Source organism: Lepidothrix coronata, unplaced genomic scaffold, assembly GCF_001604755.1.
Source record: "Lepidothrix coronata isolate B3197 unplaced genomic scaffold, Lepidothrix_coronata-1.0 Scaffold184, whole genome shotgun sequence".
NCBI lineage: Eukaryota > Metazoa > Chordata > Aves > Passeriformes > Pipridae > Lepidothrix > Lepidothrix coronata.
This window is the reverse complement of record NW_016690364.1, coordinates 693993-709096: the sequence shown is the minus strand read 5'-3', so window position 1 is coordinate 709096 and position 15104 is coordinate 693993. Positions and strand designations below refer to the sequence as shown.

Below are 15104 nucleotides of genomic sequence, written 5' to 3'. Positions count from 1 at the left end.
CATAATTCTTTTGATTCTTTCTCTGGTTAGGAGGAAGAGAAGAGGGGAACATATTAAAATGAAAAAATACTGAGAAAATACGATTTAATTCCTGCTTATACTATGAAACACTTTCTGTTCATGAACCTAGAACTGCTGAGGAGCACTTCACAGGCCATCTTGGAAATGTTCTTCATAAATTGACAGTGGTATAGGTCAGGCAGTTCAACATCTCTACTGTCTCACTGAAGCATAGCAGTCCTTGCTTGGCTTTTTGTTTTAAATTCCTATAAATAGCTCTAGATCAATCTGCTCCAGCCAACAAGGTGGTGACAAAGTAATTCAACAAACAGAAAAGTTTTCTGCAACGCTTTAATTTCTCTTTGTCTGGCCCACTACCAAACTTCCCTATTTAGGTAGGAAACTCATCTCCCACCTCGAGAGAACGGAGCAGCCACTGCACACAGTTCTCTCCAAGGAAAAGGATAAGAAAATGTCCAACTGATGTTAAAACAGTGCCAAGAAAAATCAGGCCACACCAGTGGAAAGAAGCCTGACATACCTAATTTTCAGGGGTTCAGAGTTTTGAGGTTAGGCTTCTGGACTCCTAGTACAATGCACAGGAAGAGTGAGATGCCTAAAAACATGATCTCATAGAAAAATGACCACTCTGTTAAATCCCATTCTTCACAAATCCCTATTTTAGCTGCAGATGGTTGTCCACTTCATTTTTATTTAAGACATATTACAAAAAGAAAACACTTGCACACATCCCTTCCCCAACAGCTGTCATTGTAGTTCCTCTCTGCTGGAGGAAAGTAAAGGCTCCTTTTTCTGCTGGAAGATCTTTTTTTCTAGTTCACATATGAATTACCTATTCCTAAATAAAAACTATTACTTTGGAACTCAATTCTGGGAATTACAGCATGCCCGACTTCCAGCTGACAGCATTCCAGATATCATTACTACTTACACCCCTGCTACTGAGATGGCTTACCTTTCAACTGCCAAAATTTCTATGCCTGAAGTATTGCTATTTCCATATTTAAAGGTGATCAGTTCTGGGTGTTTCTTCTTGGACGTGATTTTGACAACAGAGTTGAGTGCCTGTCGAGACTGTATGTAAGCCAGACCTTTTCGTGATGGAATCTCTCTCAAACAGTACATATGAGTTGCTGTTACCAGGAGATGACTTGAAGGAAAAGAAAAATACAAATTAAATTTGCTAATGAACTAAGTATCAGGTATTTAGAAAGCTAAATTTTACAAATAAGCTAATGGAGAGGGCTAGATAAAACTATTTCCAAATCTAAGAAGCAGTTTTAATACTTTCATAATGTGGAATTAGACAGGTCTACAAAATACTTCAGATTTTCCTTGAGTACTGTATCATAGCCATTTTTTAAAATGAGCATGGCATCCTTAACAGCATACAAAACCAGAGTGAGCAGTTACCATGATCACCTCAACACAACAGCCATGAGTTCTATCAGCAAAGATCACAACCACCAGATGTCAGGACACACACAGAGTACAGAAAGTGCCTCCAAGCCTCTCTTTCACCCTTCTATCATTAGATTACTAGTCATACATCATAGAAAATAAATCTAAAGGGAAAATACTAATAAAAGACAAGAACAGACCATGATGCAAGAGAAATCCTGTTGTGATTTTCTGTTATGCAGACTCAACGGAATGTGTGCTGTTTGGGGAAGTCAAAATACAGCGAGCATCATTCTCTGCTCTTGGAAGATCAGCAAGGTCACTGAATCTTAGGGCAAGATGGGTGCCAAGTACAAGGCACAGAGAAAAGCAGATAAGAAAAAATAGAGCCACAAGGACTTGGGTCTAGCTGGTCTTGAAAATAAGCCTATGTATATTGAACATAGTTTTCTTACTGTCTTGTTCTGCAAAGCAAAACTTCATACTAGGTTTTATACATAATTACCATTCTATAACACTGCAAAGATAAGAATAGGGATACAGTGGTAACATTTTGTTCTAGGTTGTTTCGCACTTTCATTCCCTAGTTTAATATAAAGAATAACTTAATTGACCAACATTTTTTTTTAATCAAGACAGACATTTTCATTAAACTTCGGACTAATTTCAGTACCTGGGAAACATATGACCATTTTCTTTTACTTCATTACATGGAAAGTTATACTTCACATCAGGTTTATTTATCCATGTTTGGATGTTGACGACCTCTTTTCGATCATCATCTGACATTGAGGAGCTATCAATTTCATCTGTTTTGAAGGGAGGAGGTAAAAACATTAAAAAAAAAAAAAAGTAAGTATTTTTACTCACCACCAGACAACTTTTCAATTCACTTAAACCCAGAGGAGCTACACTGGTTCAAACCAAGGTCCACTTAGCCATAAACAATTATTCAGAGGGAAGAAAGAAAAAGGCAGGCATATCTGATAGCTCAGGGGATATCTTTGGCTGGTCCAATTTGTCTGTTCAGTAAAGTTTCATGGATTTCTTTTACATGAACTTGTCCAGAAACTCCTTGAAGCCATGTAAACCTTTTGCATCTACAACACCAATATCTTTTGGCAAGGGGTACTAAAAACAAGCCAACTACAGTCCAGGAAAGTCTCCTCTTGTGGCTTCTAGTTTCTTGTACAAGAAGAAAAAAACACCTGTTGATCCCTTTCAAGGCCAGGTATTATTTTTGTGGACCACTTTTCCTTCATTAAAGTACCTTTTTCACATAGCAAAACTTCTAATATTCAGTTATGCCTGTTGTGAAAGCCCCCGCTCAAGCAGAGCCACCTAGGGCAGGCTGCAATTATTAGAGCTGATGGCAATTATTTACTACAAAAAACCTCAGAACACTAAAACTTCACAAAAACAATTACAGAGAAACAGGTTCTTTTTTTGCATTTTTCTGTTCCAAAATAATATATATTTCACTTCATATGTGCTGGCTTTGCTTATTCAAATCATTGTAGTGATTCTGCTAACTTACTAAGTCTAATAGTGCTTTTAAAAGCAAATGTAAATAGAACTTAGCAAACAACCACTACTGAAAACATGTTCTAGACAATCTGTCTTTGAGGAGCTGGTTTTCTGAAAGCACACAGACTTTCCCAAACACTATTATGGATGCTCAAAGAGCTGTGCAAACTTAATTACACGGCATTTGGAGAAGCATCTTGTTAGTGCTAAAGCTTCTGCCTGACAATTGAATTTTGCTCCTTCACAATTTTTATAGCAGACGATGATGAACTGTTTGTCATCAATCTTATTTAAACAATTCCAGATCCTATGACTCTCTTTCATTAATCTTCCTAAATTATTTTGCATGTCAAAGATTCTTAGACTAGTTATTTGTTTCTCCCATGGAAGCTGAGCATACCTTTTGGTCACAGAATGGTTACTTGTGAGATAATGATGATTGGGAGTGAGCTAAAACTACCAGAACAAAACTAGGACAACAGCAGGTCTTCACTCTAATGTTAGCACTGGTCTCAAAAAAACCCAAACAAACCTTTGTGAAGTGTGTGGTGTTCCAGTTTTGCTTGTAATTTTTCAATTGGATAAAAAAATTAAAAATTGCATGGTTTTTTTCCTACAGTATTCTGCATGCATATCAAGAGAGGAATCAATTATTAATTGATTCAATGCTGAAAAGCAAAGCCCAAAACACTGGAAAGGTGTGCACACATTAGCCATATTAAGTCTAACTCCAACTATATTTCAGAAATTCAGATCATTATATTAACTGCAAATACTAGATAATCAAATTGAGTTATATCAGCAAAATTAGATCCTTTATATTTTGCTTACTGTAGTGAAGTAATAGAGGTACAACTGTCAGTTTATGTGTACAAGACTAGTGTAGAAAAACACATCTTTTCTACAGAAATAACAAGTAAAACCAAAAAAAATCCACTAAAACCATGCATTTCCATTTCTTCCTGTTGGCTGTTTGGTGCCTACCACGAATTATTTTTTATTTAGTCAGCTTCTATATATTTGAAGAGGGTTGGTCCGAGGCACCACCATAACAAATACGATGAAGGATAATAGTTAGAAAAATGTCACATTGCAAGACAAAGGTGTAAAATACACTCTTATGATTTAGCCCAACTTAATAATTTTGTCTAAATAAGATAATCAAGGTACGAGGAAAATCTTCTACTGTACCAGTATCGTACTCTTCTTCATCCCCGATGCTGAATACCGGTTTCACACCACGGTAGGGTTTTCCTACTCTGTCACTGCTGCTGACATGTCTGTTGGCAATGAAAAGGGCAGGAGAAGACATGGGATGGGAGAAGAAAAGTAACTTTCAAACTGATGGTATGACTTCTACAATAACACATTAGCAAAATGCAAACACAGCAGTGCAACAGGACGAGAGAATTTCATGAAGCTGCCTGCAAGGAAGATGTGTGACCCATCGAGCAGCTTGGTTAGTGAAAGCACGTACTTCAGTGACGTGGTGGGGCTGACTGATGTAACAAAGAAACTGAAAAGAATTACTGTTTTGTTGAAAAAAGGCACTTTCTTAAATGACAACATACACTAGAGACCTGAAAACCGACAACATGCCAAGTTTCTGGCGTGAAACTGAAATATATCTGGGCAGTCAGCGTAGCTTCACAAGGATGCCACATTTGGATGAAGGGAAAAATAAAGACGACTAACTAATATGTCAGGAAGGTAATTTTTCTTGTTAATTCTTTGAAAGATAACGAAATACCTTTAGAATTTCAAAGTGGGGTTATTATAAAACATCCACTGTAGTGTGAACTTTGACTTCCTGTCCATTACTTTGTCCAGCACGAGTCAAATGCTGAAATATTTGGTCAAACAGTTCCTACTGCTACAATTACAGCATCACTGCGATATTGACCTCAAAAATCACATCTCTATTGCTTCTACAGATCATATTAAATGACAGAAACACACACAACTGAGTCTTAATGTTTGCCAGTAACAGCTGCAAATCCTAAAATACTTTAAAGCTGCAGCTCAGGATGCTGTGATTACACGGTCACAGCTGAATTGTTAAATGTTCTTGCCCTCAACCGCTGACAATACCTGAAAAATATGAGAAAAACCTAAAGGTTCAGAAAGCCACAAAAAAAAGCAGTTGCTGAAAAAAAAATAAACAGTTCATAATTTTAGTCTCTAGAACTGGCAACAGTAGTGTAAAAAACCCAGAACCAAACCAACACATGCCTCTCCCTTCCCCTATTTCAAAAACCTCCTTCCCTATAATGTGTATTTATGTTTCCTAATTATTTTAAGACTTGTTTCCTGTTTTAAGTATATTCACAAACTCCAGTTTACATGCTACTAGAACCAAGCTAGACAGGGAACCTCTTTAGTGCTAGACAGGGAATCTCTTTAGTAATAAGTAAACTAATACTAGTACTTAGGTATGCCTGAAAGTAGAATTGAAAGTTAGAAAACTACATTTTCCATGGATTATATTTAGTGATACAGACAAAATGAAAGGAAAAGCTAAATAGAAAAAAACCCAGCAAAACATAAAATGCAGTCTATAATGGAACAAAAACCAGACATACAAAAACATGCTCATTAGTGTTTAAGACAATAAGCATCAATGACACTGACAATTCAAGAGGGCATTGCTTCTATATGGAGGGTTTTGTAAATATGCTTTAGTAGCACATAACCAATTGAGTAAGAAGCAGCACATTTAAATAGTGTCAAATTGAACGACACAGAAAGGATCTAAGAGAAGATCTCACTGGTGTTTATAAATTGAAGTTAGTCAAGACAAGAGACAATAAGAAGCTACTTTATAAAACTCTGGTAACAACTTAAACTAGAAATGGATTTCCTTTAAGGTGTTTACATGGAAAGCTATTGTTACATTGTTACAAATTGAATGCAACCTCCTTTAGTGACAAACCTGCCAAATGAAACCTACTAGAGATAAACACAAAGTGGATCTAATTGAACGGATGGAGAAAAAATGCCATTCTAGGGTTTTAAGAGCTGCAATTTTAAGAAAATACTCCAGTGACATACAGTGTGAACTAATTTATTATTGCATCTTCCCAATGAAAGAAGATAAGCAATAGAAGTGAAAGGAGTAAGCAAAATAACCAAAGTAAAACCTCAACATATCAAAGCCTCTTGGTTACAAATACAGATTCACGTGTCTTTTGAGCTATGGAAGAATCACTGAAGTTGGAATTTTAACACTTTCTTACCATATTCTAGAAACTGATCGGGTAAATGTGGGGTAAGATCCCCATGATCTTTAGGATTTCTAAATTAACAAAACTATGTGCTATTGGGCTATTCCCACCTCTTTTTTTTAAGTAGAATACCAGTTAGCATTACTATTGGTTTTGCTCACACAAAACCATTCTGCAACGCTTATGGGCAAGTCCCATCTCAAATTATGTGCAAACTACTTGAAAGAAAGATTGGTCCAAAATCCTTGAAAACCTAAATAGCATTTTGAATCCTCAATAATTCATCCAGCATGAATCTTCATGCATTTCAGTGTATGAGGGTCAAATGGTACAGAGTTCCTAAAGTACGCTCAAAGTTCTGAAGTGATTATGCACGAGCCACTCTTCATTTATCACAAGTAATTTTACACAATTTCAATTCACAACTTTTATTTCTGAAATAATTATAAGGCAATACATCTGAGACAAATGTGAGGGGCCTCCACATTTACATGAAATGCAGTAGTTATGTGAACAAAATGAGGGAGAGTTGCAAAGCATATTTACTTATTAACTCAGCATTTTTCTTTTCCCAGTAATGAGCATGTCTGTTTCTATCAGCATGTTCTACCACCATGTGATAAGAAGCACAAAAATTTGAGATTTCCAGACAGAACTTCCATATGGGTTCCCTGTCATATCTAAGCTCTAAGGATGCTTTATGAACAGTTTATGTTCCGTACTTGTCTGTCTTGTTAAAACTTTAAGTCTTAATTTGTTCAGTAATTGCTCCTGCAGTCTTCTACTAGTACAAGTAATTAATAAAATGTCGATAGGAATGACAAGTAAAAAAAATTCTATACAAAGCAATAATAAGGAAGAGAACAGAAATAACAAAGCAGAAACTAAGAGAAGAAAGCACTGCCAATACATTCTTTTTCTTCCTTTAGTCTCTTGACCAGTACTTGTAAAAAGCAATAGCTTTAATATATTAAAAAAAAATTATATAAAAATATGCAAGCAATCTTGTCAGTGTAACCAATGCTTACAAATATTGTGATGCCATGCTCGATACAAGAAAGGTGGTTTTAGTCAGACTGCTTAATTATCAAGCTTACCGCTCCAGGCTTGCTCTGTCTGGCCAGGAAATATTGAAAGGTATTCTATAGTACATTGGGGCAGAGGACAGAACAAAGAATTAAAAAAAAAAAATGCAAAGGAAAAATCTAGATAAATAATTGAAATTCTCTATATTGGCAATGTATCTTCTTCGAGGACGATGCTTATAAATAAAAGCAATGCTTCATGACAGCTAGACACAAAGTAGAGAAATATTTGTAAAAAAATCGACTAAAAGATGCATTTTCCATGCTATGTATGGCTTACATATAAGCCTTATTTGATTTCACAAAATGACTTGGGTTGGAAGGGACCCTAAAGACCATCTTGTTCCAACCCCAGTGCAATAAGCAGACACCTTCTCCTAGACCAGGTTGCTCAAAGCCCCATTCCAGCCTGTTCTTGAACACTGCCAGGCATGGGGCATCCACAACTTCTCTGGGCAACCTGTTCCAATGTCTCACACCCTCACAGTAAAGAATTTCTTACTCATATCTAATCTAAATCTACACTCTTTCAGTTTAAATCTTCACATTCATTCAGTTTAATTCTTCCCACAACAAAAGCTACTACCAAATGTTATTTAATATTTTTTCGCCTCTTTATACTAATTTAAAAAAACATTTCCAACATGAAAAGGACTGATCTGTAACTTTTGATTAGGTACAAGACGACTAAAAACTACTGTTCATTTGGCATGTATTTTAAATCCTGCTATCAAAGAAACACTAATTCTCTGAGATTGTTGAATATCAATGTCTTGGCAACATACAACTTCAAATACTGGACTTTAAAGAACTACAACAGGCTATTCATTTAAAGCTTTGACAGATGAAAGCTTTTATTCTTGTACCTAGTTAAGGTAAGTACTTGGAATAATGAATTTCAAATTTGAAAGTGTCTTTTAACATATCTGTACATTCTTGTTCCTAGTTGCACTTGAAGATACAAAAAACAAACAAAGGTGAATTCTGGGTTTGAAAAGCAGCTTTACATCAGAACTTGAAAAATCAAGATCTTCAAAAAAGTTAACCTCAGATTGACAACATGAGCAGCCAGAAAATCAAAACAGAACGAAACCAACCAAACAAAAAAACCCCATCCATAATCCTGCTGTCATTAATTCATTCCATTAGAGTCAGGATGGGCAGGAACTGAAATAAAGGTGAAATCATTCTTCACTTTTAGACTGAATACAAAACCAACACACAAAAGAAGTCAAATTAACCATACAGCAACAAATTCTAGATAAGTATCAAAGAGAAAAGGCTTCTCACACTGGCTTTGCACTACTAAGGCAGGACGGTAGGGTTACCAGGTCATGATAAAATTGTGAAGAGGGTAGAGGTAGAAAATCTAAAAACTGAAAGACAACTTTTTTTCCTAATTAGCCCAGTTTTCACTCTTATAAAATAGCCATATGGAATGGGAAGTCATTCCTCCTCATGCCTAATTCACGGTGAGATATAAATGACGTACCTGTCCACTGGAGTAGATGTATTTTCAATAAAACTAATAACTTTTTCCTTCACGTTCACAGATTTAGTCTTCAAAGCAACCGTCATTTTATTCACCAGGGACTTAACTCCTTTTCCATCACCTGAACCATTAGGAGCATCACCCTGTAAAAGTAACTCCTCTCAGGATTAATCATATAAAAATAATGTTATTTCATCTCTTAGTTTATTAAGAAAGGAAACAGACTACAAGATAGTAATCTACTTTTTGCTACTCAGCAGAACATTAATTACAGAATTAAGTATTTCTTTAGAGTTCTGTCAAATAACAGCAATGACATGTATCTGAAGTAAAGATGATTCAATAAAGAAAGCTTGACAAACCATATTACTGAGCACTCTGCTATGTAAATCTAGAGGAAGGAATCCTATTAATTACATATTTAATCCAAATTAAGAGCCAAATTTTATGCATAACGTATCAGCTGCAGAAAAGATAAAATTTTGAGCTTTGCCATGAAATTGTATGCCACGTTATAGTAATTTATTCACTGAGTGAATAACAGACAGGAAAAGAGTTATCTGTTACATGTATTCTGCCAGAGAATGACTGCAAGCAAGTTCTTTTCTACAAGCTCTTCCCCTCAAGAGAATAAAAATGTTTAGGTTACCTCTGATTAGACAGTGAATACAGTTTGAAATTAAACATACAACTGTAAACAGTCATGACTTGCAGTAAGGCATTTTACAGCACAGAAAGAGGAAAATGAAGAAAAAGTTCAGTACACCTGGGGCTTCCATCCCACTATACCACTTGGGCTTAAAATTCACTTACATCAACAGAGTTTATGCCATTTCTTGAGCCTGAGGTACTAGCAATCCAGTGGCCATATCCACTTTCTGGTCCTTCCACATTGATATCTGCTAAGTGCTGCTGGAGAGCTGTTAAAAGGCCATTACAAACATTCAGAATTACACTGGATTTCATCTGTTGATGAAAATATTGTATATACCTGAGACTAATGGGTAACAATTTTTCTCCACGTGACTTAATAAAACAGATTAATTCAGATACCACTATAATAATTCCTGGTTTTTCTTTCACTAGTACAAAGGCATAAGGATAATCTTTATTTTAGTAAAGTAAACAGCAGCAACTAAAAATAAATCACTGTTTTGATCTTGAAGACAGCTCTTATGACACTGCATGTATTGACTAGTAATGCCTCTATACTCATATTGTAGCACAGATCTCTCCACTGCTGTAGAGCCTGATGATTTCCAGCAACATAAACTGCAGAAGTATGAACTCTTCATAGAGTCTGCAATCTATAGGGGCTAAACCATCAAGAATGATAAGTTAGAAGAAAGAGGGAATTTCCCCATTTCCTGCTTTAATTTTTCTCCATTCAGAAATTTGTGTAACCACAAATGTGCAAGTGCACAGTGTTCGCTTAACAAAACAAAAACCTGACAAATGAGACCTATTTGCTACTCATTTAGATGATTTTTAGCAAAAGCCTCACAAAAACATCAACAATGACAAGATAGCAAGTTTTCTTAAGCCAAAGTTCATTATTAATAAGCTTACCCATAAATCCTCCTTTGGCAATGCTTACGTACTCCTTATTTTTCTGCAACAGAAAAGACAATTTTGGTTAAAACAAAAATCTGTGGAGTAAGTTTACAAGTATGGTAATGAAACATGGGGTAGTTTGTTTAATAAAAACTGTAAACTTGAGTAATGAAGAAAACAGTTAAGGGGAAAATGTTTTGTCATTTATTATCAATGATACATGCAGACACATTTTCTCTCAGCTATTAAAATCAACAGCAGTTTAGTTGTACCTGTAGGAAGTGTGCTAACACCATGTTCATATACATATCTTCTTCTTCCCTGCCACTTCCCATGAAGCACAGATGTTCCCCACCAGCTATGGAGCCAGACTCAATAGATTGTTTTTGTGCTTCTAAAAGGGATTTTACAGACTGTGCAAATTCTGATGGGTTTTGAAGCATCTGTGGAGCGAACAAACAGAAATTGCTGTTTAACACCAACATACTGTAACATGAGTTGTGAAAAGAAACAAACTTTGAGAATGGTTATTATTTGTTGAGCACAAACAAGGCAACACAAGAACTGTACAAGTCACACAAACACATGAGACCACCTGATTGGAACCTCATGTTACGTAAAGAACACTAAGAATGGTCCTTTTCTTCCTCACTCCACCTTGTTCTCCCCAGGAAAGAAACACAACTAACATTTGTTAGTTTATTTTTGCAGGCATCAAATAAGAGAGGAACAAGTCTTTGCAACTTTCATGTTGCATTAATTTGGTAATACAGCAGTGGGACTGGTTTCTACATTTACATATGCTTAAACACAACATGTTCAAACTTTACACAGTTGAAACCCTTTAAAATGTGTAGAATTTCTAGGTGCCTGAAATGTCCTCTTCTTGTCTCCCCACTAAGCTTTTTCTCATTTATTTATCAAGATTTGAGAAAAAAATTACCATTGGGAGTACAAGGAGATATCTGTGATTCTTTGTACTCTCAAAAAATCAAGGCTGTGGTCTCCTGAAGGCCTACTACGATGCAAAAACATGAGTTGCTATAAGAAAGAGATGGAGAAACAAAGACTTTCTCAATTCAGGTTAAATTTTAATCTGCATTTGTGGGGAATTCATAAGGAAATTCTGACCTGTAACTGGGCTGAGGAGGGGAGGGAGGAGGAGGGATTCTCATTATCTAGCCTTTACAGTGGATTAAATGATGAAGTTCAGTCATAAACACATAACCTAGCCATCAGTAAGTCAAGTTGAACATTAACTGGGGTTCTTCCTAGAGCCAAATGTGACTGCTTTATAACCTCACTACTTTCTCTATCTATCTATAAATGAGATGGACTCCAAAGAGCTTTCTTTCCCCGTTGTCTGCCCTTACAGTAAATTTTGTGTACTTTGCACGTACTCTGACACTGCCAACTCTCCCCTACTAAGCCACATTCCCAAGTACCACGTTTACAGGTCTTTAAAATACCTCCACGGATGGTGACTCAACCTCTTTCCTGGGCAGCCTGTTCCAATGCTTGACAACCTTTCTGGTGAAGAAATTTTTCCTAGTATCCAACCTAAATCTCCCCTGGGGAAACCTGAACCCACTTCCTCTTGTCATACTGCTTGTTACTTAGGAGAAGAGACTGATACCCACCTTGCTACTACCTCTTTTCAGATAGTTATAGGGTGTGCTAAAGTCTCCCCTCAGCCTCATTTTCCCTCCTGTATAATTGTATTTGTGCAAATGATACTGAATAATGCATACTTTTAATTAGAGAGGTAAAGATATTAGATATAGGACTGAACTTCTTAACTAAGTAAGGTATAAAAGTCTTTTGTGGGGTATATACATTCCATACATATTCCATAGATGCAAAGTAAAGTAAATGAGGGTTAATCCAAAAGTGAAGAATACACTGTTATAGTCAGCTGAAGTGGATTTTGGGGAAAAAACAGAGAAAAATATGACTGAATGTTCAGTTCTGACTTCATAATCAAATGAAAAGTGCAGCAAAATCTTTATTGAAGTTATTAATCAATAGTACACCTCAGTCACAAAATAATTGCACTTCCTCTCATATTGTACTGCAAAAATTTTAAAGAAGTAACCAAATCCTTTTCAAGACATATGCTCCTTAAAAACAGACTGTGGTAGGACTGACTGAGACAAAAAAAAGACAAAGAAAAAAAAATGCTTCTTGTTAAAATTCATGACACCTTTCACTGGAAAATGATGCTAAAAAGAGATTTTTCCTCCAAGCAATAACTAGTCTTTAGTCTGTATGGGTTTCCAGTCCTAACCAAAGAATAGGAAGTCTGGAATCCCAAATTCTAATGTCATTAAGGACTAAACTTCTTGGTAAAATGATGGTTCTACGATCTCCTTTAGAGAAGCTAACTTTTGAAACCTCATCACATAGCTAGACACTGAGTCCACAGACTAAAGCCTACACTAAGGATACTTTATTTTCAAGACAGACATTTCTCTCTCCTTCCCTCTCAGGACTCAAATATCAGTGAAGAAACAAAAAGCATACGAACCAAATCCGAGTCTAAATGAAAGGCTGTTGATAAATGCCCAGCATTGTATTGCTCTGCAGGACGACAATCCACTACAAAGAACCTTACTCCTTCCTGAAAGAGAAGGATTTGGCCTGTTACAAAATTTTAAAATTGTGTAATTATTGACATAATTCAATTACATTTTAATACTAATTCCAATAGTACAGGAACTGCTCGAAGGGGCTAACAGCTGTTGAAAAATCTTACTTCATTTGATTAATCTGAACTTCTGCAGTTACCAGACCACCAGCAGTATTCTAGTAGCGGCTTTCCATTAGTGCATCAGCTTGTGCACAGGAAAGGATCACCCAAGTGCAATACACACAGTGTAATTATCTCTCCTCTACTGAGGACAAACAGTTGGTACGAAGGCACGCATCAACAAGACAATGCAACAGTCCACTATTAATCAGTACAGGATAGTTTTATATCCCACTGATTTAAACAGGATATAAAGAGATGCTTAACTATATTTGGACTAGAAAAAAACCCCAACAAGCTATTAATGACAACACTGGGCCCTGTTAACTGCTACAAAAAGTCAATAGTCAATAAGAAACACTGTAATCTAACTATACTATGATCCATATACTGGTCTTCAACACTCAAAGTAAGTCCCTGCATCTAACAATGTCTGCAATTAACTACTACCAAAATAGCATTAATCAATTTTATTTGTTCATTTAAACTTTTCATTGACAAAAGACAACCTACTCAAATGTACTGAGAAGTGGGTTTGAAATTTTCCTCTCCTGTAGGCTACATGTGGAAATTCAAATTAGTGAGATATTACTTTAAGCTTACACTCCTCAGATTCAAATCACCTGTATTAAGCTCTAGTTGCTACAGCACAAATGCACTGAAGTCAGTAGATCATTTACAAGGGAGACAACTTCAAGACAAAACCATTTTTTTTCTGAAATAGCAAATATATATTTGTGCTGTTCGCATTTAAAAATATTTGTCAGTAGTAAGTGATTCTTTTCCGTTTCTATAAAGTTGGGGTTTGAAGGTTAATTTGGTATACTGACTCCTTGTTGCTGATTTGCTTGGAGAATCTCAGACACAGAAACTGCTAGACAGAGAGCTTGGCTCAAATCTGTGTCATCATCTTTGAGGCCCAGCAAGCTGCTGCCAAAAAGACTGTGGTTGTCCTAATAAGGCAAGAAAAAAAAAAGTTAACTGGAGCCATTGTCTTTAGATGTGAAAGTTTAAAATAAAACTATATCCACTAAGTCACAAACATTAAACTTGACACATGCTTATCCTATCCACATAGTAATCATATTTTTGATTAACTGAAACTGAAAATCCTGTCAGGGTCTGAACTTCCATTAAAAACATGCTTGTTCACCATTTTGACCACACCAACATGACGAAGTGCCTCTGGTATTTGTCTCTTGGTTGTTTGTTTTGGTTTGTCCCTCAAAAAAAATCTCACATACCTGTCTACAAGGATCAGAGAAAGTACATACAAGCCAAAGGCAATGGCTATCAAATATTTAATTTTATTCAGTGAAGTCAGATATTTTGAGTAAGGAAGAGCTGCAAAAACAGTGCAGGTGATAACAGCTTTATCTCTAGTAAGCAACCCTTTCCCCTTTGCTATCACAAGTACAGCCAGGACTGTGGTGCAGTCTGCTACACTGCAATTGTGTCAATATGACTTCTTACGAGAAACTGGTTTGCAAAACAAGGTCATCAGTCAGGAAGTAAGAATACTGCAGGGAAGCTTCTCTCCAAGATGTTTCACTTAACCTTCTTATCTTACAAAGATCCTAACAGTAACGACCATCAGAGTAACAACGTGAAAAAATTGTTAAAAAAAACTGCAATGAAACATCCAAAGTTAGTGAGTGCTTAAACAGCCACCAAAAAGAAGAGAATTTCAAGATTACTGTTATTACCTTCCTGAAAGAAGCTGGAGTTTTGCTACAGTAATATTGTGCCAAAGAGAAGAGATCTTCTATATCCTCTAAATCAAGATTGGCTGGTGAAGTTTCTAAGAATTCTGAGACAGACAAATAACATAAGTGCAACACTGTTTCAGACATAGAAATGAAGCAACACACATATTTTCAAATAGTAAGAACGCTCATTTTAATAAGGCATAACGTAAGCTAGTTTATTGATTCAACATTAATATTGATCCACTCTCTAGATGGAAAGAGAAGACATAGGAAATACTCCTTATCCATAGGAAACTTATGCTTTTTGCTAAAAGTTCAAACCTTCTACGCAAACTAATTTTT

At 36.0% G+C, this 15104-nt stretch overlaps 1 protein-coding gene across 3 annotated transcripts in view; it reads right to left on the bottom strand.

Moving 5' to 3' along the window:
- The window catches only part of TBC1D23 (TBC1 domain family member 23), a 35476-nt gene that overhangs the window by 6931 nt on the left and 13441 nt on the right, over window positions 1–15104 (bottom strand). For 2 of the 3 annotated variants that reach the window (XR_001877394.1, XM_017830821.1), the window contains exons 8-18: window positions 14760–14863; window positions 13884–14006; window positions 12832–12924; window positions 10577–10747; window positions 10320–10362; window positions 9564–9670; window positions 8751–8893; window positions 7271–7315; window positions 4141–4229; window positions 2096–2231; window positions 977–1171 (exon numbers count right to left, since the gene is read on the bottom strand). Coding sequence is in view for 2 of the 3 variants with exons in the window: in XM_017830821.1 (XP_017686310.1) it covers window positions 977–1171; window positions 2096–2231; window positions 4141–4229; window positions 7271–7315; window positions 8751–8893; window positions 9564–9670; window positions 10320–10362; window positions 10577–10747; window positions 12832–12924; window positions 13884–14006; window positions 14760–14863 (1249 nt within the window). In the remaining variant the exon portion in view is untranslated. The remainder of the gene's footprint in view (window positions 1–976; window positions 1172–2095; window positions 2232–4140; window positions 4230–7270; window positions 7316–8750; window positions 8894–9563; window positions 9671–10319; window positions 10363–10576; window positions 10748–12831; window positions 12925–13883; window positions 14007–14759; window positions 14864–15104) is intronic. The other variant, XM_017830822.1, reaches the window with a different exon arrangement.